General features: G+C 41.2%; 1 protein-coding gene across 1 annotated transcript; it reads left to right on the top strand.

Annotated features, from left to right (window-relative positions):
* On the top strand, nt 1-27650 carry SMIM14 (small integral membrane protein 14). The gene is made up of 4 exons (XM_009884943.1): nt 1-105; nt 15353-15401; nt 26666-26814; nt 27414-27650. The coding sequence occupies exons 1-4, from the start codon at nt 31-33 to the stop codon at nt 27444-27446; spliced, it is 306 nt and encodes a 101-aa protein (XP_009883245.1). The 5' UTR covers nt 1-30; the 3' UTR covers nt 27447-27650.

Genomic DNA, 27650 nt, shown 5'->3' with positions numbered 1-27650 from the left:
ACAGACAAGTTCAAGTTTATTCAGAGAACCATGGCAGAAGGTGGATTTGATCCTTGTGAATGCATTTGCTCGCATGAACATGCAATGAGAAGACTGATTAATCTGGTAAGGGTAACATGAAGATATTTGGAAGGGTGATTATTCAGACATTACTTCAGCTCTTGCAGATTTGCAGTTACTGATGCTTTTGATTCTGCTTATTCAGATGCATGTACATTTAGAATCTGTATATCTGAGTTTCTGATGAGCTTTTGAATAGTTAATACAAATGATAGCTTTTTGTTTGTTTCCCAGGGCTGCATTTTGACAGCATTAACAGTATTTCTATTGAAGTGTTTCTCTGTAGCCCTTTTTTAGTCTGCATAAACCCAAAGAAACTACCCTGCAAACTCTGAGTTCAAAGTGATACTACACATATGAAGTTCCACGTGCTCATGTGGCAAGATAACAATGTCTAAATTTTTTAAAATTAACCTTTTAAAAATTCTGAAGTTGAGAATCCAGTGATTTTGAGTTCTGAGTTCTGTTTCTTGCTACGTCATTGGTATGGTTGAGCAACTTCAGGCAGATTATTTTAGATTGCTGTAACTGTGACCTGTAAAATAGCAATGATTCTTTGCTTCTGTATGGAACTTGGGTCACTATTTAAGAAAAAGGTACAAAGTGCTATTTTTTTTTTCTGAGTAAAAGTATATATTTTTTAAAATAATGCTAACTGGCATTATTGGCAATATTGGCAAACTGTGGCCAATTAGGTGAACTTGATTACAACTCAATTTTGGTTAAACTGTTTTTCAAGCTCACATTGTAGCTTCATTTGATGTACTTCCTGTTGTTGTTTTTTGTAAATTCGTTTTTATCCCATGACCTTTTAAGTTACTGAGTACATCTACTGCTCAAGGCAGTATGTGTGAAGAACATCCTCTCTAGGATCAGGCCCTTCTTCAAGAGGTTTCTTGTCAGTATTTTAGGAAGGTTGTCAGGAAAATACAGCATCCACTAGCCTATGGTAAGAGCAGGGCTAATGTGCAAGTCCCCAAATAACGTATATCTGGGAATAAGGAATCAATTTGTATGCTTGCCCTTAAAATAAAACCACTTCCATGTGCATACATCCACAAAAGAACAAACTTGTTTTAAACAGCGCTTTACAAGAATTATATATAGCTTGCTCTTGCAAATGTGTGGGTTGCACTCATGTAGCCCTGCTTCACCCTGAATCCTGAGTGTCCACACTTTCTTGGGCTTGGAGTGCATGGTTACGCTTTCTCATGCCAGGGAAGAGCCTAAAGCCATGCAGATGCTGTACCTGTGTGTGCTCTCAGGGAGCTTGGATGACCCTGTTTTCCAGAATTACTCTGCTCAGAGTAAGCAGAATTCATCACCCGTGTCCATAACACAGCACTGCAGAACCTGTGCCGTCATGTTCTCCCATTGTGCCCCTGGGCCCATGCACACACAATGCCTCCTCAAAAATGCATGGGCCATACTGGGAGCCAAAACACTCCAGACCAGGCTCTCTCAGTGGCAGGGCTGCAGCAGTGGCTGCGGCAGAAGGCAAAATGATCCCCCACAAGGACAAGAGGAAATGACAAGCACTTGTCATTTCACAGACCACGAGACCCTTGGGGCTGGAGTTGCCAAACAGACCAGATCCATGTAGTGGCGAGGTGCACCAAAGTCCAAAATGACACCAGACAAATAGGGCATGTCTGCTTAGCCAGTTCCATGGACTTTATGGGCCTGATATAATTTTTCTTTGGTAGTTCCCAAGCGTGGTACAGCCAGCGCTCTCTTGAGTCTCACAAGTCGTTAGAGGTTGACTTGTTTTCTCGTTGCTGAACTGGCAACAGGCTTGTTTGAAGGTGCAAGAAGTGAAAGGGCTGTGTGCCCATTTGCTGGTGTTGTCAGAATTGTTTAGGGTGGAAGGGACTTCAGGAGGTCATCTAGGCTGACCTCCTGCTCAAAGCAGGGTCAACAGTGAATTTGCACCAGGTCATTCAGGGCTTTTATTCCAGCTAAGTCTTGAAAACTTTCAAGGATAGCAATTCTGTAGCCTCTTGGGAAAATTTGCTCCAAAGTTTGACAGTCCCTATGGTAGAGGATTTTTTCCATCCACTGTTTTAGTTGAATGTGCAGCATGGTGAAGAGCCCGTCTCTGTCCTCTCGGTAACCTCCTTGTAAGTGCTGGAGGGCTGCTGTTAGATCTACCCAAAACCATCTCTTCTTTGGGCTGAACAAGCCCAGGTCCCTCAGCTTCTCCTTATAAGGCAAATCCTCCAGCCCCTGGTGACCCTGTGCTGAATTCACTTCAGTCTGTAAATATCTCTTGTGTAGGGGAGCCCGAGACTGGATGCAGTATTCCAGATACAGGTTTGAAGTGCTGAGTACAGATGTGTAATCGCATCCTTCAGTCTACTTATACGCTTTTTAAAGGTCAATGCTTTTGGTACAAGGGCGTAGAAAATTGCAGCTTCTGTGGAGGACAGTTGTCTCTTCTGTGGAGTCTTTACATCAGGGGCCAGCCATCCTATCTCACGCTTGCCAGTTAGAGGCACAATTTCAAAATATTCTGAGCTCTCCCTGCTACCCCCGTAGGGGTGCTCGTACGCATGTTCTTTCCCAAGAAGGGTTTTCCTCTTGTCCTCAATGTGACATTTGTGCCATATCCCACAGTTGTGTTGATTCTAGACCTTGAGGCTTCTGGACACATGCTGCAGTGATGACAAAGAAATCCCCAGGACCAAGTTTCAGGAAGTTGGGAGGGAGAAAGGAGGATGTGTGTTGCCTGCTCTGTTCTCTGAGGCTTGTCAGATGCAAATCTGAACCAGTATGGTTCAGACTTTTGACCGCCATTCAGCATTTTTTATCTTTTAATTTTTTTGCTAGAAGATACAGGCAATGGCACCAATCAGCCAGTCCTTTTTATCTTGTGGCTGGAGGATTCTAGATACGAATGATGTAGGTGAGTTGTGTCCAAAGTCAGAAGAAATGCCGCAAAGGTCTGTGAGATTTTGTTCCTGGGCTGCTCCATGCAGTGTAAGGTGGGTGTAAGTGGATCATCTGGAGATACATTAGTTCCTGCATTGTGAATGTAAACAGAGCACATCATCGGTGCACCCACTTGGGCAGTCACGAAGACCAGTCTAACAGTGTTCCTGTGTAGTTGCAGGAATGGAGTTTATCGCCCAGTGCCCAGCTTCCTAAAAGACCATACCAATTAGCACTGGAAACTGCGAGGAGTAAGGGGAAATGCCAGATCTCATCTATCCTAAAAAGCAAAAAAGATGCTGCTAAATATTTATAAGAGCAAATCACTAGCTGGGATAATTTGGTGGAATCTAGAAAGGAAAAGTCTCAGTCAGCATCCAGACTATCCTCAAGTAACCTGTTGCATGATTTTAGCAGGAGACTCGCTAAACCTTCATTGTTGCATCTGTAACTTTTACACTTCAATAAGAGTTTGCTTTCTAAGCTGCTGTTTTGTCACTCAATCTTACACAACATAAGCAAACAGGAATTTTACTATTTGTTTTAAAAGGAACCCCTGGACATCACTTCTCAGAGTTGCTGAACCCCACAAGTCTCAGTGGAGACTGGGGGCCCACTGCATCTAGTGCCCGCTACATCTAGTTGGATCCTCAAAACCTTCACTCCAAAACCATTGTGATGCAAGAAAGCTAGGCAGTCTGTAGTTGTTCAGCCTTGGGGGGGTGAAAAATATCCAAACATGCTGTATACCCAGAATGGTTCCCTATACCTACTTAATTGTTGATTCTTTTTGACCTAGATATGTATAAAACACACCAGAGCACATTTGAAGGGTGTTACAGCTGGGAGCACTTTTCGGGATTTGTGAGCAAATTGTGTAGCAAGGTGGTTGTAATTATCTCCAGACTGAGGAGTGTAAATCCAGAAGTTCAGAGTTAAGGTCAAATTTAACAGAATAACTATGTAATTATAAGAGATGCCCAAGTGTGAAAACGCACTTTTTGGATTCTTCAGTCCAGTAATGACATTGTGCAAAAAAACCATGATTGATGTAGGCTTTAATAACTTGCATTTGCATTGAAGTAAGCTAATTTTTACAGACTAACTTGTTTATGCCTGTATAGAACAGCACTGATAAGAATCATGGCTTATGCTAATGAAGAAGGCATGATGTATTCAATTATGACTATTACATGTACAGTTAAAAATTCATATTCAAATACACAGGATTTCTGTTAGAGTTAACTATGGGAAATTTGAATGACGCTGCTGTGCCAAGGTTAGAAGGAGGTCAAAAAGTCTGACTCTACAACCTGAAGTTCTCTTTTTAATTCCCGAAGTGTTACTTTTCATTTCTATTTTAATTGGTGTATTTACTTTGAAATTCTTAGAAAAGGTATTTGGTATTCAAAGTACAATTTGTGGATGAATACATTGGTTTTTTATATATAGCATATAATTTAAATCTCTACTTGAAATGCAGACTTCAGTTCATCTTGTCATTACAATTAATGCTTATACAATTAAAAAAAAAGCTATTGTCACTTAAACTATTTTTCCTTTCTGCTATTAGCAACGCTGCAGAAAATTACAAACAAGCAAGCTGTTTGTTTTTGAAAAGCCTAATTCTTACTAAACTATGTGGTTTGATTATTTTCCTGTCCTTCATTTTGCTTGACTAAGCAGGGGTTTGTTTTGTTGAGTTTTTTTCTTCTTGATTCATAATACCATGCAGATTTTATGGACAGCAGACAACTTCTCTAATGTGCATGATACTTTTAAAAGATTTTTTTCTGCTTATTAGGTTCACTGGGAGATCCTGTTCATACCCACAGTCCTTGTAACTATACATACATACTTCAGTGGTATTGAATTCTCTTATGCTGAGTGTTCCATCATGTTCCTGAAGTGGATTTTTCAGGGTTCTCCTGGGTGTCAAAATATGAAAATTTCACACATGGTAAACTTCTATAGTATGGCCACTGTAAATAATAAGCGAATATGATTTCCAAACATTCCTAGGAAGGAACAGAAATCTAAAGTCTTTGGCTGTGACTTCATAAATATCATTTCTAGGATGTAATACTAGAAACAGCTGTTATTATTTGGTGGTGTTGTGTAACAATTTGACTATTGTATGTTGGGCTCGCTATTTACTCTATGGATAGAGCAGATAATTGGGAACTTTCATAAGAGGAAGTAAGCATAGAAGAAAAACATCACAAGACTTTCCATCCTCTGCAGATATACAAGAGTGGTCTGAAGACAATGACAGGTCTGTTAGCTTGTATGACACTATCTCCTGTTCAGTCTCCTCCATCTACAAAACTTATTTTGACAAGAAGAGCCAAAGTTCAAGAATGAAGAACAACAAACAACATCAAGCACTTTAACTGCGGAGACTCTGTCAGACAAGAGGCCAGTTGTTTGAAAGAGTCGCTGTGAAGGATGTTCTGTGGTATCCAGAGGAAATGGTTCCTGTCTTAGTTGTGGCAGAAGACAGCAAATCTCTGGATATAAATGGTGTTATATTCAAACCTTTTTATTGCCCCCTTTCTTCCCCTACTTATTTTGTAAAATAAAAATCTGATTGCACTATGTTACTCCTCCAGACTTTGATGTTTTCTGAGTAGGCATGGCTGATTCATGGAGTATCTTAGCCCAAGGCTCAGTTTAAGTCTGAAAACTAGACTGAAAACACAGTGTATATGGTGGCAGGGGATAATTACACATAGAGCATCTTCCATGAAGCCTGAGACCTGTGTATGACTACTTTGAGTGGCCAGAAATGTCAAACCAAGCCAGTAACACGGGTAACTTTGTATGATGTAAACACCCTTTTTTTTCCTCTTGATACAGTGTTAGTTGCTTTACAGAAAGTGTGACTTTAGAATTATCTCATACTAGTTTCTATGAAGATGAGCAATATGTTCTTTAACCCAAAACATTTCTAATTCTGCAATACAAAAGGATCCGTTTTGATGAACTGCCAGCAGCTGTACAGTGGAGGTTGGATGGCTTTACGGACCTCTGTGGGAATTACAACCTTGTGTTTTGTTCTTCTGTAGCTAATTGCAAAGTAATGGCCCATGTCTAGTTACGTTGCTATACCAGAAGGCTTGAATGTCTCAAAAACTCTGGGGGATACAAAGCAAATCGTTCTTTATTTTAATCTCTCTTGTATTTTGAGGTCTCACTAGGTTTTTGTAGCAGGTGTTGCAAATTCTAAAATTATTTCAACACAATTCTTTCAAACACTCTTTTGTCAACCAAGTTTCCACATAATTCTCTTGGCCAGGTCATTTTAGAGTCTTACTATTATACACTGGCATAGTCTGAAATAGTATCCAGCATGGCCATGAATCTTGGCTGAGGGAGACCTTGTGCAAACAGCACAGAATAAACACAGATGACTAAAATAGATCAGCGTTGTGTGCTGCAAATGGTTGAAAACCTCTCAAGATGTCAGCACAGCTAAGCCCGACTTAAATAGTCCCTCAGGCAACCAGCAAAAGTGAGTTACCCTACTGACGTGGCTGCCTACTGAAAGCACAGCAGAACTATACTGAATATATTTGTGATAATTTAAAGTGACCTTCTAAATGTGGAGGTTGCCCTGGAGACTTCTTACACATGTTCCATGTTATTTGCCTTCTATTTTTTAAATTTTTTTTTAGTAGCAGTTGCTACTGTTTCTAGTCTATAGCCCCTCTTAGCCAACCACTCCAAGAGCAGGAAATTGCATTTTGCTCTCACTTGCCCCTTTTTTTTCCAGACCTGCACCTTCAATTCCCAATTTCTTAGCGTTCAAGCTGGTTCAAAAAGGACCTTTCCCAATAGCTGAGCCTTAGGTTGCTCATTAGGACAAAGAAGCTATCATCCTTCTGAGATGCAGAAATTTGATGAACCTCCTAAGGCACTGTGCCAAAAGAATAAAACACAAGGTTGGAGTGGCAGCGTGCAAGCCTGTTTCTGAGTGCTCTTGCTCCACTGACTTCCATTTCCCCACCTTCACTTGGTGCTCAAGGTGCTGGTGTTCCACAAGTTAAGGCCCCAAAACCGTATCACAGAATTCATGCGCTGCTAATGGTCTTTAACCTAGAAACTAGTCTAGATCAAGTAGTATAAATGGAGACTATTTTCTAGGCAGTTGTGGGTATTTAAAAAAAATAGGGAAAAAAGCCATGAAAAATGGTGTTCACTTAGGTCTGTGTCCCATGGAGACCGTTTTTTCATATAAGGGGTTAGGTATCAGGACTTAACTGAAAGTTGAAGGTGCCTGTCATTCTTTGCATTTCCTATTCCTGAGCTTTATAGTATGCTGGAAGCTGCTGCCTCTTCACTAGTGAATATATTAAAAAAAAAACTAAATAATCTCAGTCATGTCTCATGACTGCCTCAAAGCATGCATAGTGTGACAGTATTGCAAGCACTGTAGAAAATTATGCTTTGAAAATTCTGTCAGCTTGATATTCCAGAAGTAATTAATAGCTATAACCTGTATTATGAATGGCTGAACTGTGTTTGATGATCAGAGCTGTGTTGTAGCTATCTCATTTGAGGAAAAAGGAGAAAATTGTGCTTTTTCTCTCAGGCCACATGTGGATGTAATCAGCGCTTAGAGCAAACTGTACTTATCTGTTGGAACTCCTAGTGCTAAGCCTTTTCCTCAAGGCTGTCTACATGGGAGTACCCTTTTCATTTGCTAATATGCATCATTTTGCAGAAGATACTCAAATGTTTGGTCAAAAAAACCACATGTATTCTGGTTTTGTATTTTAGATAGAAGTTTGCTAATGCCTTCTTGGGAGATCTGCGTACGTTCATGATTGTGTTCAGATGCCTCTGTATTAATATCGTATGATATTCTATCTCACCCATTTGTTGTCTAGTATTTCATGTAGTCAGAGGTGCTGTGAGCTCCTTGTAATGATCCTGACTATCCCATTGCTTCATCTTCTTTTCCCTGACTCTCCCTGTTCTGCTAATTCATTCTGCTTTGCATTCACTAAAAGTCGGATGCCAGTGGTATCCCAGGTCCTCAAAGCCAACAAAATTATAAAATGAATTACCATACCAATAAAAGTCATGCAATTATGGGAAAGTGGGGGAAGTGTGGAACAGGGGGATCTATGCGGCGCCAAGTTGAAACAGCAATCCCAGGAGAAATGAGAAAATAAATGGAAGAATGAGTTCTTGCCCGAATCAGGGCTCCTGTTTGCACAGTGATCCCTCTGACTTGTTCGTCTGCTGCATCTTCCTCCATAAAATTTCATATCTTTCAGTATGAAAGTTAATGTTCTCCTTCTGTCATAACTGGCTGATGGTTCTGGGTCTTAAGAGTTGGTTTGTAATCTAGGAATATTGTTCTGAAAGGGACCAACCATCCTTCTCTCTCATTTGGCATGAGAGAGAAAATTACTTGTCACCTCACAAGCCCGAACTCCATATTTTTATCGCAGATTGTTGTTCTGTCCTTGTATGAACAATCATTTCTTTTATTTTAATTCTGCATATGCTCATAGAAAATGTACAAGTGGGGAAGGCAGTGTTCCCTTTTTCCTTGTTTGTTCCTTTAAGAGAAGCTAATGTAGTTTAAGAGACAATTTAATTCCATTAGCACGCCCTTCTTTTCCCCTTATTTTTCTGTCATTTCTCTTGGCCAGCTTGTAGCAGAATAATGCATGTAGGTGTCATTTTTTGCATCTTTAAATCTGAACTCTATCGATAATGCTACAATTCCATTTGCAGCCTGGCTTGTATTCAGGACTGGCCTATCCTACCACAGCAATTTATTTATCACTTTGTTTACTAAATCGTTTATATACTTTGGACAGAACAGACGTGGCTGCCAACAAAGCTTAAACAGTGATTTCATTACCCAGAAGCATGAGAATGCAGTCGGGAGTATGCCATGGTGTTGTCATCTTCTGGCATTGTTGGAGAGAAAAAGCAGAGCTTACAACTGATCTAAATGGCAAAAAAGTATTTTCACAAGGGATGATATTTTGCCCTTGTTATCACAGAAATTTTTCTATCAATCAACAGTCTTTATGATTTTAAAATTACTTTTAGTCGTGGGATAAATGACCACATCCTTAGTTATTTGTCCTCGCTTTCCTACTTGTCTATCCTTTTCTTTTCATTGCCACCATTATCCATTTCTGCTCTCTTATCTTTTAACTAATTTATCTGTTTCTTTCACACATCTCTCTGAGCTTTCTTCCATCACAATTTTTTATATGGAGGTCTTTTCCTGACCTGGCTCATGAACTTGCTAATTTTTCATTCATGTCTTTTCTGAGGCCTTATTTCTGCTTTGAGCTGTCTCAAAAGTTATTCTAAAAGGCAGTTATTTTAATTATCCCTACATAAATAATTGGCTTTCATTTCATCTGCCATTCACACTAGACTTCATTGATTATTGCACTGTATTCCTGCCACTAGTCCTGTTCTTCTTGTTTTGTTACCTCTCGATTGCACCATTTCTGGAGTTGGAAGGAGCTTTTGGACAGGGATTATGCCATCATTTCTTCTAAAAAATGACAAACTGGTGAGCTGTCTGATCATTGCTATTTTTTTAAATTAAAGTCAATAGCATCTTGCCGGAAAAAAGACTAAATGTTCCTATACAGTACGAACTCTTTTTCTTTTTAACACTTAAGGGTATTATTTAAGAGTTAAAAAAAACCCAACAAAACAACAAAGCATTTGTCTGAGCAGAGATTGCAGGAGCAGTCACAGAGTTTGTGAGACTGTTGAACTCTGGGGTAGCAAATTCTGAAAACTCATCTGAACAGTTTCAGAAAACTCCTCTGAAGAGGAAGCAAGGGGATTGACACAAGAACGAGTTACTGTGGAGGAAGGCAGAACTCTGACTTTCCTTCTCCACAGTAGCTATCTGTGATGAGCAGTAAATGCAAAGTAGTTTAACTTCTTTCATGGGAAGACTGAAATGATCCCAGTGGCTGAGGACTCTGTATTGGAAAAACAAGTTCTCTGTTTAGTTAGATGAAGCCGTTTCACTGGGCTTACTATTTCACTTGGACTTCAGTGATTTTGTGGAGCGGCTAATGTGGAGTAAAGGTTCACACCCTGCTTTCACCACACAGTGGCACGTTTGTGTGCCCATAGTAGGTTTGCACATGAAAAAATAGAGACTTGACTTAATATAGTGACTTCACAAAAAAGTTTCCAGGGGCCGATAGTGGTGTCCCTTTACAGTGACTGTTCACGTTTTGTTCACAGCTGGGGAATTTGTAAAGTGGTGGCTCTCATTGCTAAAAACTGTGCAGACTGCTGTTGGTTCATGGCACCTGTTGTAGCGGTAGCAGCAGAACACAGTCAAGTTTCAGGGTAGATGCTGTTGATCCACAAGATGGCATGTTAAAGCTATATATATAGTGTCAAAGGAGCAGGATCTAAGCGCTTTTTTTGTTAGTGTGAACTGGGGCTAAAAGCTGTGTCTTTTGGAAAAAGAAAAAAAAAAGAAAGGAAGAGTAATTTCAAATTTTAACTGGAAGCCACTTTAAATGTGCTCTTTTTATTTTTGCAATGCTAAATTTGAGTGTCATGGGGAAAGACTGAGGAAAAGCCTTTTTCTGTCTTACCAGTAGAAGTAACTTGATTTTTTTTTTCACAGCATTGTGTTGAGTTTACATTCAAAATATGCCAAAGTCAATACTCAAAATATGATTTGCTGTAATTCAGCCACTGGTGCCTCCCAGTTCCAGGAATTTATGAGGGACTTCATAGAAACCAAATACTCATACTGACCAAGAGTTCTTGTGGTGTGGGGATTATTAATTTAAATTATTTTAGCTTAAGCTGTTCAAAATTTTCAATGTACTTGGAGTGAGTTAAAGTTCACAGTTGTATTTTCAATAATGTGCATTTATAATTAGTATTTTACTTGTATTGCCTGAAAGTTTGCATTGCGTTAAAACTGAAAATTTTGGAGCCTTTTTAGCTCCATTTTAGCTTTTGTGCTGTTTACAATTTGTGTTTACTTCATTTTGGACAATAAAAGATAAATTACTTCATTTTTTGGCTCACATGCACTAAGCCGTTTATTGTATTTGCATTACAAACTGCACACAGAATGTTAAAATTCAGATATAATCTTCATTTAAATGGAAGAAAATAATAATTTCTACAAATATTTAGTTTTGTAGCATTTTTCACTCTCTTCGTTTGTTGAATAAACCCTGACGTTTCACTCACCTAATTTCAGTGTTCTTTTTAAGGGCCTGTTCCAGAAAGCACTGAAAAACATGAAAAAGCTGTTTCTGACTTTAGTAGGTGTCAGATCAGGCAGTCAACTATTAGCCTTCCACTAAATTCACATTTTTGTCAACACAAGGATCTCTGAAATGTGAATAAAACCAAAACCACCACTAATAATATTGCAGTATGCAAGAGGTAACGTACTCTAAGAAATTACTTCTTGATTCAGACTTTTCTCATCAACTCTGTAGTGTTCCCAGTCTGAAAAAGATTGAGTGTATTTGAAAAGTCTTTTTGAGGGTTTTGTTGAGAAGAGGGAAGGTCTGGTTCAGCTTTTTACTACTGTTCCACAGACTTTCATCCAAATGCCCCCTCCACATCGGAATAGAAAATCTGAAAACAAAGGACTGTTTATTTCCAGTCCCTGATAATTGCTTTTTTTTCAATTGTGTGATCACAGAACCACAGAATGGTCAGGGTTGGAAGGGACCTCTGGAGATCATCTAGTCCAACCCCCCTGCCAGAGCAGGGTCACCTACAGCAGGATGCACAGGAGGGCGTCCAGGCGGGTTTTGAGGGTCTCCAAAGTGGGAGACTCCACCACCTCTCTGGGCAGCCTGTATGATGAAATGTCGCACAGCCTGATGATTGAAATGTCTCACGTTCAGTTTTTTTCCAACAGTTGCTATGTCCTTTAAGGGTGTAGCTGTCAAGAGAGAGCTAATTGGTAGAAGGAACATTCCTGTTTCAGCAAAAGGCATTACCTTTCCCAGCCATTCAATTTATGTAAGCATTCCATACACGTGCCAGAATCGCTTCTCGTCTGTTGACTAATTGAGTGACCACAGGGGATCAGATTTGTATTGGGTTACAGAGTTAGGAACTAGTTCATCTGAGTGAATTAAGAAAAACCTGGTTTTACTGCTGCTTGTTTTCTGTCATCTGCCATGTTTCATCCCAAGAGAACGACACACAGCATGTCACTGAGCTGTTAAAACCACATTTGTTACCTGGCTCCCTGGCTTACAGAGCCCTCCTAGAGCTTCTGCTTGTGGATTACTGAGATTTTACATGTGCTTGTAGTCAGGAGGGGAACTGAGCATGAGAAGGTATTTGAGTGTGGTTTTTATGATGTGATCTGTGGCTTCTTAAAACCTATTTGAGTCTATGGGTGGTCCTGTTCTGACCAAATCTTCTCCAGCACAAGCAGTTTTTATAAGAAATTTTTGTATTACCTGGAATAGTTGAGAAATATTTCTGGTAAATATTTATATTGCTGGATATGAATGTAGCAGAGACTATGAAGTGTAATTTTCTTTTAGGTGGGATCTTTAAATCTGCATGATTATATGAGCACGTATTGTTTTCAATTTAGAGGAGTTTCATACAAATTGTAAAAAATGCAGTTTTTTCATACTTTTCTCTTGTAACTGTTTCACAACAGAATTTGAGGTTTCTAAACCTACCTTGTACAGTTAGTTTCTAATTCCCCATGAAAAACATGGAATATTTGTTGTCCAAGCCCTCTGGAAAGCACAGCCCTATTATCAGACAAAGTACAGATGGCTCTGTACTTTGTAAATGTTCCTCTGTACATTGTTCCTCCATACATAAGCAGACTGTTTTCCTTATTGGCAGGATATAATCTAACATAAGAGCATTTTTTCAGCAGAGATCTGTAGAGCAACTCCTAATGGTATTTTTCTTAAGACTGCGTGCTTACTGTCATATTTCTGTCATTGGTGTTTCCAGCAGTACTTTTCATTCTAAGGTCTTGGAGCCTGTCCTGTCTTTTGAGAAGTCATCAAGGATGCCCGTAGGATAGAACTCAGTATCTGAGTGCACCCTCTGGGCACACAAAATCTCAGGTATTTAATACTTACTGTCTCTTAATCAGGTGGCCTACTACATCAACAGGCACTTCCAGACAGCGTGTAGACTTTTAATGAAGAAATGGTCAAGGGGACAGTGAAGGACAAAGCATGGTGTGATCATGGTCGCCACTGAGACCCCTCTTCAAGAAAGGCATCGCTGTAGCCAGATTATCTTTCTCTTGTTAAACAAGCTTCTCTGCTGGTTAACATACTTGTGTCAGTCAAAGCTGGAGCTCCATCATTTGTTTTTTGTGGTGGCAGTGTAAGCCCATCTGGTAGGCAGGTGAAGGAACAGGATGTTAGCGGCAACAAAAAATACCTACACCCTTTTTTGAGGTGGTTTTTATAGAAACGTTAGTTGTGTGGTTCAAAAAAGTTCTGTTTGGACAGAGTGTAACACTTAGAATGGGAGACGACTAATATTGTGGCTAGAACACCTCAAGGCAGCGTTGCCTATGTGGGCAAACGAGATACACTGTATGAGTACTAACCATCCTGGGGACAGAGGGATAACTAGATGCTTGTTGACCTGTATGATGTTTCTGATCAGATACCTATTACCCATTTTAATTCTGGGCATCATTCTGTGTTGAAGAATACCTTTAAACTGTGTTTTACAGAGTACCGATGATAAATTAAGCCCTCTCCAGAATTAAACCCTTATACAAACAGAAGATAATTATGTTGCTGATCTCCTTAAAATGTGGGTATAGCGATATCTGGTTTTCCCAGTTCAGGAATCTCTCTGTGTCAGATATTCCAAATTGGTATTATTGCTAATGTAAAATCTCCCCTTTGAGAACTCATTCCTAAGTTTGAAAAAAAAAAAAAAAAGCTTTTATATAAGAAGGGCAGGAATTATTCATAGTTTGATAGATTTTTTTTTAATAAGGTGAGTAGAAATTTTTTGTTTGAATTTCCCCTACTGCTGTTTTTAACTATAGAAATAGCTGAAAGGTTAAATCCAGCCTTCCCAGTACTTCCTAAGGGATTTCTTTGTAGTCTCAGTAAATTTGCTAGCAGATCTTAATATATTAATGAAAGGATGAATGTGATCAATCTCCAATTACATTTTTTTTATTTCTCAAATGCATCAGTCATTGAAAATCATGATAAAAGAATGAGCTTAGTCTTTTCCAAATGTCTTCCTTCATCAACTGCTCATCTGTTTCCTTGTATTATGACTACATACAGCAAATCAGTTATGCCAATAGAAGGGAAAATTGGGTTTGTAGAAGTTATTCATGTATTTCTTTCATAAGGAACATCATCTTTTCTTCTCTTTTACATTTGTATATTTACACTGATAATAAACAGATTAGCCTGTTGTGACAAGAAGTCAAGAAGTGTTGGGATTTGTGGTGCTACTGTGACATAACACCTGTCAAAAAGCAAATGTCAGTTCTAACCAAGGCATTGTAATAGTTCTGTACTTTAAAAAACTTTTATTATTAATCCGTCTAGTTTACCTAAGCAGAGGATAAAACTTATTTCCATAATACAGCAGATTAAATCCTATCCATTTAACCTCTCTGTGCCTGACGAAGAATATGATATTTGTCTTTCTTTTTTGACCCTGTCATCTGTAAAATAGTTACACTGATTTGCAGGTTAGGCAGTGTTGACTTTTCTTGAAGTTAGCAGGCTTACCTAGTCTGTAAATGCAAATAGACATTACAGTTGCTAAAAGTACTTTAAATTTTACCCATCAGTAATGAGAAAAAACAGTAAAATACGTATTAAAATCTGCTTTTAAAAAACGATCCTAGGTGGAAAAAATAGTAAGTGCTAAGTTTAAATATGAAATTTTAATTCGGCTTCTCTGTGCATAACCATTATCACCATCTGATCACTTATTGCTATGTAATCACAGAGTATTTTAATGTTGTTTGGTCTGGATAACAGTAGTAACACCTATGCATTATAAATCCCAAAATGCATGTAGGGAGTATATCTATATAACAATGTCTATATCACTATAGATTTTTAACTTGAATTTTAAAAGGCATTCAGTGGCTGCAACCTGTGTGGAAGCAATAACGCTTTAGTCAGGCGATTTAAAGGTATTATGCAAATACTGTTCAGAAACTACCTCCATACCTGGCATTCTTCACACACCGTAAGCCAAGCGTGATGCAGTAAAGGATCGGTTATAATCTTATCTTGAACTTGTGCTCTGACATTGTACTAAATCATGATTTTGGTAAAAGCTGACCGAGGTTCGTTGCTAAGTGTGATGCCTTTCTTTTTCTCTGTTTCAGCTGAGACAATCCCAGTCGTACTGCACAGACACAGAATGCCTTCAGGAATGTGAGTAACTATTGAGATCGGGTGCACGGAAGTAAACCAAACAGTAATAATTAAAATACGGTCTGACTGGTATTTAAAATGCAGCAGTTGCGTTAATGTTATAGGAACATATTACATTGGCTCAAATACTACAGTACTAAAATTGGTATTGACCATTGATTGGGCCCCACGCATTACTGAATCTTACCTTGAAAACAGGATGATTTAGGCTCCAAATAGGATGATTGCAATTTCTCCCTAAGGAGAAAATTTGGAGGGCTTTTTCTTTGTCCTCCTTACGGTCATAGCAGCCTCACCAGTGAAGACTGGATATTCAGCACAGACCCCCACATGTACACATGTTCACGGCTGGGGCTGAATAACTTACTGTCAGTACTGTGAACCCTCTACTCCACTGTGAGGGAGAGGAGGTTCCCCACCAGCTCTGACTGATAAGTTGACATACAATGTGACTGCATTTCTGTTTGACTCGGCGGCTGTGTAGTTAATGAAGCAGAGTACTGATGTGTACGCTTCTTTGAAATTTGCTGTGGAATACATCCCAAAACCTCTCCCAAATGGTGAACATAACTAGGACAGTCAAACGTTACCAGCATCTGCAGGGAAATGTAGCTGTGCAGAGGCCATGCAGTAATGTAAGCTTGCCCTGAGGCGCACTGTTTACACTGTTCATGGTCTAGAGGGAACATTGCCAAATGCTTATAAATGAAAATGAAGTGGATGTTTTTCCTATATTGCTTTACCAATTGAGCATATGAACTCCCGCAATCAGCCTGCATCAGGTCTACCATAATGCATGGAGGGAGCAGGGATCACCTCAGTGTTCCTGGAAGGAAGAACTGCTGGTGCCTGTATCTTCTACAGGTCTAGCAGCAGTGCAGTCAAGGTTTCCACCATCTTGGGGAGAGAGCATGCCTTTGTTCACTCTCATGTTCCTCCTTCTTCACTCACCAGTAAAACCTGTTTAGAGGTGGGCATCTAGCTTGGATTTGCACTGTGCCCTCCCGGTGTGAAACAGTCCCAGAATCATTGCCATGTTGGGCTGAAGGGGAAAAGCTATGAGCTTTACCAGGTAACCCCTGAAAAAATAGCGGGGCACACATGTGCCGTAACGGTGCTGCTGGCTTTACTCTTTCTTCATGGGCTTTCCAAGTTCTGCTGTGTGTCTGTGACTTCCAGCACTCCTCCTCTTCCAAATGCACCTGTCCTAGGGCAGACTTTTTCGTCTCCCACATGTCAGACTTCTCTGTGTAGTTTTTAAAAAAATCACAGGCATGTGGGAGAGGGAAAGAGGTAGGTGACAGGAGACTGAATATTTTCCGTAGTAGAAAAAGGCACAGACAGGCTGTGCAACTTTCTGAGCTTTAGTCCGCAGTCAAAACCACGTGATGGTGGGTCATTCTCACTCAAGCCTTGGGAGTCTTGGCTCATCAATATTTATGAAGCTCTTAGGCTAAAGACTGTATAAATGAGGAATTTCTGTTCTGTGTGGGCACAAAGCTTGTGGGATAGCTTTCATGCTACCAAGCTATAGTACAGTGGGGATGTGAATGGTTTGCAGCAAATAGCTTTCCATCCTGAAAGAGATCCTTGCAATAACTGTCTGTGCAGATGCAAGCAATTTGGCAGCAATTGTTCCAAACCAGTGGTTTGTTTCAAAAACCAAAGCAAAAATTATAGAGTAAATCCTCTCCTACGTTATTATAGTGCCTTAAATTTAGTTCCAGCAAAGGTATTTTTCCACTGATGCAATGACACTGGCTGCCTATTTGTCACATTATTTTGTGATGCTTCTGTGATTCTGTGCTTGGGCCAACATGAGCTCTGTAAGACTCCCAGGAGTCAAAGGCAAAAACAAACAGATTGAGCCTGGAGAAGCTTCTAGAGATGTTTTCAGAGACAGATTAAAACAATTCTGGGCCATTCTTCTGTCCATTGCTTCATCCTGTTCTGATGAGCTGTACCGTGATGAGCTTATTTTTGAGGTGGGTCTCCTCTTGGTCCCACAGCTCTGTTTCCTGTTACTTGCTGACTTCGATTCCTCATTTCAGGACCTCGACATGAAGAAGCTTGTTTCACTCCCACCCATTTGCGCATTCCCAGGATTTGGTCTTCCTTCTGGAAGCACAGCTGGGAATGTTGTCATACACAGATTCTTAAGTTGCAAGGTTGTGGAATAACTGATGAGATGTATGTGGTTTTGTTTTGGGAAACGTCAGGGCTGTGGTTCAGCCAGTGTCACAGCAGCGTCATGTGTTATGCTGTTGCTACCAGCTGGAAGTTCTCAGAAACACCCTGCGTTGATTCTTCCTGAGCACACTTTGTTTTTTCAACCCTTGATTTCAGATCTTGTTTAGATTTTTGGAGCCAGATCAAAGCAGTAGCACCAAGGCTCCCTCATTCACATTTTTGCGTTATGGGCTGAAAATTCTTATTTATGGTTTTTGGCACCATTATATTGTATTATTTGGAGTTTGAGATCCTTGAGGCAGCAAGGAGGGTGCGCAGCAAGCTGACCACCCTGGACTTTAGGAGAGCTGACTTTGGCCTCTTGAAGAATCTGCTTGGCATGGTGCCATGGGATGACACGCTGGAGGGAAGAAGGGCCCAAGAAAGCTGATTAATATTCAAGGATCACTTCCTCCAAGCTCAGGAGCAATGCATCCCAGCAAAGAAGAAGGCAGGCAGAAAAGCCAGGAGGCCTGCATGAACAAGGAGCTCCTGGACATGCTCAAAAGTTAAAAGGAGGCCTATAGAGGGTGGAAATAGGGGCAGGTGGCCTGGGAGGAATACAGAGAGATTGTTTGAGCAGCCAGGGATCAGATCAGGCAAGCTAAAGCCCAGATTGAATTAAATCTGGCCAGGGACATCAAGACAAACAAAAAATCCTTCTGTAAGTATGTCAGCAAGAAAAGAAAGACTGGGGAAGATGTGGGCCCTCTCCGGAAGGAAACGGTAGACCTGGTCACCTGGGATAGAGACAAAGCGGAGGTACTGAGTCATGGCAGTCTGGTGAGGTTCCTGCCAACTGGAAAAGGGGAAACATAATCCCTATTTTCAAAAAGGGAAAAAAGGAGGACCCAGGGAACTACAGGCCAGTCAGTCTCACCTCTGTGAGACAAGATCCCAGCAATATCGTAGAGCACATCCTCCTGGAAATGTGCAGGCTAAGGCACATGGAAAAAGAGGAGGTGATTGGCAGCAGCCAACATGGCTTCACCAAGGGCAAGTCATACCTGACAAATTTGGTGGCCTTCTACAAGGGGGTTACAGTTGCAGCGGACAAGGGAAGAGCAACTGACATCATCTAACTGGACTTGTGCAAAGTGTTTGACACTGTCCCGCATGATATCCTGGTCTTTAGATTGGAGACACATGGATTCGATAGATGGACTACTCAGTGGATAAGGAAGTGGCTGGACGGTCACACTCAAAGGGTCCAAGTGGAGACCAGTTACAAGTGGTGTTCCTCAGGGGTTGGTACTGGGACCAGTGCTGTTCAACATCTTTGTTGGTGACATGAACAGTGGGATTGAGTACACCCTCAGCAAGTTTGCTGATGATACCAAGCTATGTGGCGAGGTAGACACACTTGACAGGAGGGATGCCATCCGGAGGGACCTGAACAGGCTGGAGAGGTGGACCCATGCCAACCTCATGAAGTTCAACAAGGCCAAGTGCAAGGTCCTACATATGGGTTGGGGCAATCCCAAGAGCACAAATACAGGCTGGGTGGAGAATGGATCGAGAGCAGCCCTGAGAAGTACTTGGGGGTGTTGGTTGATGAGAAGCTCAACGTGAGCCAGCAATCCATGATCACAGCCCAGAAAGCCAACTGTATCCTGAGCTGCATCAGAAGAAGTGTGGCCAGCAGGTCAAGGGAGGTGATTCTGCCCCTCTACTATGCTCTTGTGAAACCCCACCTGGAGTACTGTGTCCAGCTCTGGAGCCCCTAACCTAGGAAAAACATGGACCTGTTGGAGCAGGTCCAGAGGAGGGCCACAAAGATGGTCAGAGGGCTGGAGCACCCCTCTTGTGCAGACAGGCTGAGAGAGTTGGGGTTGTTCAGCCTGGAGAAGAGAAGGCTTTGGGGAGACCTTATAGCGGCCTTCCAGACCTAAAGGGGGCCTACACAAAAGCTGGGGAGGGACTTTTTACAAGGGCAGGTAGTGATAGGACGAGGGGGAATGGCTTTAAACTGAAAGAGGATAGATTTAGATCAGATATCAGGAAGAAATTTTTCACTCTGAGGGCGGAGAGGCACTGGCCCAGGTTGCCCAGGGAAGTTGTGGATGCCCCATCCCTGGAAGTGTTCAAGGCCAGGCTGGACGGGGCTTTGAGCAACCTGGTCTAGTGGGAGGTGTCCCTGCCTATGGCAGGGGGGTTGGAACTGGATGGTCTTCACGGTCCCTTCCAACCTAAACCATTCTATGATTCTGTGATTCTAGTGACTGCCCTGCAGAGTGTTTCCTGCCAGGGTCAGCACCAGTGCTTTCGGATTTATACTCCTACATACAGGAGAATATGAGCACTGCTTCAGAGAGCATTTGGGCACTCTGCTTGATGGCTGTTCTTCTGCTGATTCTCCATCAGAATATCTGCTGTGACAGTAAAGCATGTATCAGAGTCTGATGACTGTTCCCTCCATTTCAGTGGGTGCCTCGGAGAAAAAAGGCTGCAAGTTTTGAATACGCAGTGCATTTAATATTCTGTTGGGATTGTTTATGCTCAGCAAATCAGAAGATCTTACAGTTTCCCTTGAAGTGAGGAATAAGAGCAATAATTCTTTTCTGAATTCTGTCTAATGCAAGTGGAGCAGGGAAGATTTCTCTGAAGTGCGTTGCAGTTGCAACATCAGCGGTTCGTCCAGCGCAGGGAGGATCCGCAGCTGGTACTGAGCTGCTCTGATGGCTCATAGCCCTTCACAGTCAGCCTTCCGTGTCAAAGGAAATGAGGGGCCACCGCCTGAGTTTTTTCTCTGTGTTCTAGCAATTCCCAGATGTTGTGACCTGGATTTACCACATTTATATTTTCAGCGCTATTCTCAGTGCTCTACTAGCCAGTAATATGGTCAGAGGTGACTGTCTTAAATGTTGTCTACTCTACTTCCACATTTTTATGCATTTTAAAATGAATACATATCTGTGATTCATCTTGAGTTGTACTCATCTAGGGGAGTCACAGCAGCCCAACCTAATGGCGTGAAATGTCTGCCAACTCTTCCCTCCCTTTTCTGGTAATTCCCTTCTCCCTTCCACCGCTCAAGTCCTTTTTGGCTTTCTTCAGTTTCCTAATCCTTGCCTTTGAGAGTGTCAGATTGCAGGGATTATCTACTGAAGGTCCCGCAGGTTCTTTGTCTTCCCTGACGATTCATCTGTAAAATACCTCTCTTCATACAGTTTCCTGCCTTTCTTTCACAGAATAGGAAGGCTAATAACACCATGAAAATAAGAAGGCGCAAGTCAGAGAGCGTGCTTCTGCCTTCCCATATGCAGATGTTAAACAGTAAGAAGATGAAGATCCAAAAGGAGATATTTCTACCATGAGAGGGCAGACAAAAAGCACCACATGGAATATACTTTTACAGTAAAAGAAATGCAATCTTTCCTCTTTTTCTTTAGAGTACAATCTCACTCTGAATGAAAAATAGCACTTTAAGAGGAGAATTAAGTTAATGTAAGGAGTATTTAACAAGAGCATTTATTAATTTTAGTATTGTATTCTTGAGATTTCAGTTGCACAATTAGGAGGTGGTTGACCTTTACTCTTAAGAAATTATTTTTACCAAACTCATCATTTTAGTAGCTTTGACTGCCTTCTAGTATGACATTAAATGAGGTGGCAAGCACCTGTCAGAGAAGATTTTTGTTTCCCTTCCCATTTCTCTCCAAGAGGAGACTAGTTTATGTGGCCTAGTTTCTGTTTCTGTAGGAAGAAGAAGCCAAAGAACTGCATGTCCTATGTGGAGCAACAGATAGGCTTCACCATAGTCATTAGCTCCCATGGGAGTTTATCCCACAGTCTCAGACCAGCCCCTCATAAAGCTTTCTCCCGCACAGACATCATTCAGCCATGATGTAAAAAAAAATCGCAGGTAACCAGAGGGGCAGAACTGCTCACAGGCTTCATTCAGAAGTGCGTGAATATATAGCTATGCTGAGCCCAGGGGACCAGATACTCTGAAAATAAAGACTTTGGCCTGGATTCGTTGTGTGGAAAGGCAGGTTAGAGACTGTAAGTTTCATGTCACTCAGTGACACAGTGATATGTACTGCTATTTTCTGTACTAGTTGGTGTCTCCCAGGCACTGGAGATTAATAACCAGATCCATCCATCAAAATGGATGGTGTCAGGGACATTCTTCTGTGAGGTCAGAACAATACAATCTTCTAGCCATTTGGAAATATTAAAAAATATTGGTGCTCTTATAGGATAGCCTTTATTCTTTAAGGAATCAAAAACCACTTCTAAATTACCTGCAAAAATATCAATTATAGGTAAAGCACTGTGGTTGTGAACTCTTAAAAATAAGATATTTTTTTTTCTTCTGCCTATCAGCATAAATTCCATCCTGCTTGGTTTCATCTTCACTCAACTGTTCTTTATCCATAAACTGGTCTTATCTGATTATTTTGTGATCTCAGTGATGGAGGTAGCAAAAGATTGTCGTCTTCTACATATTACTGCTGCCAGCAGCTGAAACAGCTTCTTGTCTGTTCTCTTGATTTGTGATGCAAAGCTTTGAAAAGTGTGATTCACCCCGGCTATGTGAGATTTTGCTTATCCTCGTGTCCTTATGTTGAGAGATTAAAGTAACAGATTCTGAAATATCTCACGTCCTTATTAAAACACATGGTCATTTGTGAGAGATGTGGGTTTAATGGTACTTGAAGAGTGTAAACAGTGTTGTGGCTGTTTTAGTATCTGGCATGCTTTGAGTAGGTAGTACAGGGCCAAGCTGTTGTCTTGCTTAACTTAGTTTAGAACAGGTTTCAGCACATTTGGTTCCATCCAAACTATATTACAACGCAGGCTGGATAGAAATTGTGCCTTGCACAAACGCCTGTGGTTTCCCTCTGTGTTTCCTTCTTCTCCCTTCCTTGCCCTGTAGCATGAGCTGACCTAGCAGCATTTACATACCCCAGCTCTTGTTTAACCAGAGACCCAAAGTGCGCTATGGTTCAGCAAAAATTCCAGAAGGCAGCCTGACTAGTCCCTGTTTCTCTGCATTGTGTGGGGAATCCAGCCTAGCAGGTGATTGGAATTTTCTATGTTCTACTGAACGTACGTGCCAAAGCAGGTACCTAAGGCTGTCTTATGTGCTGCTGAAGGTAGTCTCAGGGTGGCTATTAATGTTGTCTGGAAGCCTCAACATAAAGCAGTTGTTCTTTTCATGCCAAATTATATGCTAGTTGACTGGATTGCATATATAAAGGTCATCCAAGATTTAAAATATTGATATATCGTGTTGGTAACAATAATATTTTCCTTCAACACAACTGCTGGTCGAAACTTTTACCTGCACAATTCCATATGCTTTCTGAATCAATTAAATGTTAGAGTTTAATGAATTAGAGGCTGTAGCTTTTTTTTTTTTTTTGCAGTATACGTTCTCCTCATGTACAGCACCCTTTATTCACTCAGATCTCCAAAAGAATTTTCACTTGTAATTGTATATACTTCTAATCATAAAATTCCTCTACCTTAGCAACTTCTGGAGTTTTGAAATGTCTATATTTAAGACATTTAAAAGGCAAGAGCTATACAGCAGTTTCATTTGCTCGTACAAGTTAATGGTGCTGTTTGGGCTTTGAGAAGCAACATGTTGTTTTCTTCTTTGACATTTTTGAGTGCATGTGATGTCGGGAAAGGACATCAGTCCAACAGCCGCAACTCATGAAGTCTTATTCATAGAAGAGCAGTGTTGTGAATGGCATAGCTGTAAGCTTCCCCGCAGTGCCCCTCTGCTGTGTCTTAGCTGTGTTATGAAGAAACCACTTTCACAGAAGAGCCTCTGTTAAAAATGCTACCCGGTGTGACAGTGATGAGCATGGTTCTTTGGTATCAGCATTAACATTCAAGGAAATAACTGACTCCAACAGTTCACTGGGTATCTAGCAAATGTTAAATAAGAACAACTTCCAACTCGTACTGAATTCAGACTTTATTGAATAATGAGATGATCCAAATGAGTTAAGTGAAAAATCTGATGGATACGGGTGTCTCTGTGGAATTTCCTGAATGTTAAAGTTTTCAACTTGAGTAATAAAATAGAATAGCTCTTCTCTTTCTGAAAGTTATTCATTATAGCTTTGTATTAATTGCTCTGTATTAATTGATGAGCCATGTGAGTACCATAGGTAACTAACTATACATTGGTTTACACTTCAACTGACAACAGTTTGATTATTTGAAGTTATGTTTCAGAGGAGAAAAGTTTTTGTTTTCAAATGTGCAGGTATTTGCAAGAGTTTCTTGATCCAAAAAGACTAACCAGCCATCTCCAGTCTGAGGGGATTTTCTCAGTTTTATTTCCATGCTGTGATGTCTCAGCCATTCTGTATGAAAATTTCTATATTGTATTCCTGGGCTTCACTTTTTCATGTTATCTCCTCAACACTTTTTCCCCTCCTGACAGATACATTTTCCTTGATACTATCAGAAATGCCAAATGACCTGGACAATTAGTCATGTAGGTCTGGCATATTGACACTGACACTTGTTCAAACAAACTCTCAATAAATAACTTACAGTACCCAACAAAATTATGACCATTAGTTTGCCACCTTCTTACTAGAATTAACATGTTCTCTGTGTGGGCCTGAACAATGGAGTGTAAGCTTTCATCTCTTCAGTCTTCATAGAATCATAGAATAGTTTGGGTTGGAAGGGACCTTTAAAAGTCATCTAGTCCAACCTCCCCTGCAATGAGCAGGAACATCTTCAACTAGATTGGGTTGCTCAGAGCCCCATCCAACCTGATCTTAAACGTTTCCAGGGATGGGGCATCCACAGCTTTTCTGGGCAACCTGTTCCAGTCTCTCACAGTAAAGAATTTCTTCCTAATATCTAATCCAGATCTACCTTCTTTCAGTTTAAAACCCTTACCCCTCATCCTATCACTACAGTCCCTGATAAAAAGTCCCTCTCCAGCTTTCCTGTAGCCCCTTCTGGTACTGGAAAGCTGTCCTGGAGCCATCTCTTCTCCAGGCTGAACAACCCCAACTCTCTCAGCCTGTCTGCAAAGGAAAGGTGCTCCAGCCCTCTGACCATCTTCACGGCCCTCCTCTGGACCCACTCCAGCAGGTCCATGTCCTTCTTATGTTGGGGGCTCCAGAGCTGGATGCAGTACTCCATGTGGGGTCTCACAAGAGCAGAGTAGAGGGGCAGAATCACCTCCCTCGACCTGCTGGCTACACACTGCTGGTGTGGCAAGAGAGATCGCCAGTGAAGACCGAGGCAAGATAGTTGTTGAGTACCTCACCCTTCTCCTCATCTGTTGTTACGAGGTTGTCAGTCTTGCTTATTGAGGGGGCGTACGCTTTCTTTGACCTTCCTTTTCTGGCTGACATACCTGTAGAAGCCCTTCTTATTATGCTTTCCATCCTTTGCCAAGTTCAGCTCCAGCTGCACCTTGGCCTTCCTAACCCTTCCCCTACACAACTGGGCAGTGTCCCTATACTCTTCCCAGAATACCTGTCCCTGCTTCCACTGCCTGTGCATCTCTTTCTTGCCCTTTAGTTTAACCAGCAGGTCTTAACTCAGCCATGCTGGTCTCTTGTCCTCCTTTCCTGATTTCTTACACCTGCTGATCAAGAGCTCTTGCACTCTAAGGAAACCATCCTTAAAGATCTGCCAGCTCTGTTCTGCTCTCTTGTCCCTGACGGCAGTTTCCCAGGGGTTCCTGTTCACTAACTTCTTGAACAGTTGGAAGTTTGCTTTCCTAAAATTCAGGGTCCTGACTTTATTCTTTGCCTGACCCATATCCCTCAGGACTGCAAACTCCACCAGTGCATGATCACTGGAACACAGGCTGCCTTCAATCTTGATGTCACCAATGAACTCACTTGCATTGGTGACTATCAGGTCCAGTATTGCCTCTCCTTTGGTAGGGCTGTCTATTGCCTGGCTTAAGAAGTTATCCTCCATGCACTCCAGGAGTCTCCTGGATTGCCTACAGCTCACTGTGCTACTTTTCCAGCAGATGTTGGGGTGGTTGAAGTCCCCCAGCAGGGTGACAGCCTGCGAGCGTGATGCTTCCGGTAGCTGGAGTAAGAAGGCTTGGTCAATAGGCTCCGCTTGATCAGGTGGCCTGTAGTAGACACCAACCACAAGGTTCCTTTTGTTGCCTCTGTCTCTAATTCTTACCCATAAACTTTCAACCTGCTCTTGGCTATTCTCCAGAGACAGCTTTTCACACCCGACCCATTTCTTGATGCAGAGGGCAAAGTCTCCCCCACTCCTTCCTTGCCTGTCCCTTCTGAACAGCCCGTAGCCATCGATAGCCGCACACCAGTCATGGGATTCATCCCACCAAGTTTCAGTAATGGCACCCAGGTCATAGCTTTCTAGCAGCACAGTGGCTTCCAGCTCCTCCTGTTTGTTGCCCGTGCTGCATACACTGGTGCAGAGGCACTTCAGCTGTGTCACCTTCTTAGAGGAACACCCTTTAATTCCTTTGAGATATTTTTCTGGTGTTTCTCTCTTGGCTTCGATTACCTCAGTAGCTCCTGGCTCATCTCCCGCCGACTTCAAGTGTGCTGCAGTGTAGCCAGCACATCTCAGAACAACAGGCTGCAGACCCTCGCTAGCACCCTGTCCCTCTAACTGTCTTATTCTTTTATTTATTTGAGGCAAAAAACAAACACCAACATATAGATGGGGCTTTTTCCAATACGAATATATTTTGCATCGTTAGATTTCTTAAAAATCAAGTTTGATTTGTTACATACAAAGTGTGTGTTTATCATCTCCAGTTCATTAGAAGTTAATGTGAACTAAGAAATATTCATAATTCTGAGAATTCCAGTGAAATCTTATGAAATAGATTGTCTTTTCAAAGAGATAAGAAATGTGATTAAAAAAACAGTGTAGCACTCACTAAGAATTACTTGTCTCCAGGCCAAAAGGAAGGACTAATCAGAAAACTCGATCGAAAAATATTTCAGTTTTTTTCTGAGACATGTGTTGCATTTTTGTTTTCATTTTGGGGAAAGAACTCTGCTGTCGCTGTGTGTTATAACTTGAGTTTTCCTTGCCTGTAGTGCCAGGACCAAATTCTTCCACTGACAATGGCATCAGCTTTGCCATGATAATGATGGCCTGGGTGATGATCGCACTTGTCTTGTTCTTACTGAGACCTAGTAATCTGAGAGGATCCAACACAGCCGGAAAGCCAACCAGCCCACATAACGTAAGTGTATCTTAAAGTGCCTTGCAGAGAGACTCCACAATAACGTATATGTATTTGGTTTTAATACAGACTATCTTACAGTCATTTTTTCATTACATTGTTTTCCCTGTATTTTCTTGGAACTCTATTAACAATGAAAACGAGTAAAACCAAAGTGAACATAAAATCACAAAGGCCAACTGTGAGGCCTGCCATGGGATGGAGCAGGCATGGGTGACTGAGTGTGGATCATAATGTCCTCTGGACACCGTCTGTCCCTGGTTGGAACTGCCTCCTGCCTTCTTATGTACAAAGAGAAAATCACAGTTTTTGGAGAAGTCAGTAGACAAAATTACAGCATGAAACTAGGAAGATGATCTTTGTCCTAGATGTGGGATCATGAAAAAATCCCTACTGATGCAGGAAACAGTATTGTTCTTTGATGCTCATGTGCTCTGAATACTGAAAGAGATACTGAAAGATCTTAAAAGAAAGCTTAAACAAAAGCACAATGAAACTCTTCTGAGTTCTTCTTTTATTGCTAAATCCTCTTACGTGAAGCACTGTTTCTAATCCTGTGCGTGGTTCTTTTCTTTCTTTTCCTTCTTCCTTCCCCCTAGGGACAAGAACCACCAGCCCCACCGGTGGACTAGAGCATTCAGTATTGGAAAAGTTCAGCAGCTAAAACCTTGCACGACCAAATGAACGAAGTGACCAGATTACTCCTAGACTCCATTCAATACTGTTTTCTTTTCTGATTTATATAGAGCAGAATTATCATTCAGCAGTTATCTTCATGAACTGCTTTTAGCGACTTCAATTTTAATTTTTGCTTTGTATGTTATTACAATTCCTAG

Source organism: Charadrius vociferus, unplaced genomic scaffold, assembly GCF_000708025.1.
Source record: "Charadrius vociferus isolate BGI_N301 unplaced genomic scaffold, ASM70802v2 scaffold134, whole genome shotgun sequence".
Taxonomy (NCBI): Eukaryota; Metazoa; Chordata; class Aves; order Charadriiformes; family Charadriidae; genus Charadrius; species Charadrius vociferus.
The sequence above is the reverse complement of the archived record's forward strand: the minus strand, read 5'-3'. Positions and strand labels throughout refer to the sequence as shown.

What these genes read in the sequence shown, in the direction of transcription:
- SMIM14 (XM_009884943.1), top strand. Translation starts at nt 31, where the DNA reads ATGGCAGAAGGTGGATTTGATCCTTGTGAATGCATTTGCTCGCATGAA. An exon ending in TGAGAAGACTGATTAATCTG is followed by an intron (nt 106 to 15,352) that starts GTAAGGGTAACA and finishes TCTCTGTTTCAG; the next exon opens with CTGAGACAATCCCAGTCGTA. An exon ending in CACAGAATGCCTTCAGGAAT is followed by an intron (nt 15,402 to 26,665) that starts GTGAGTAACTAT and finishes CCTTGCCTGTAG; the next exon opens with TGCCAGGACCAAATTCTTCC.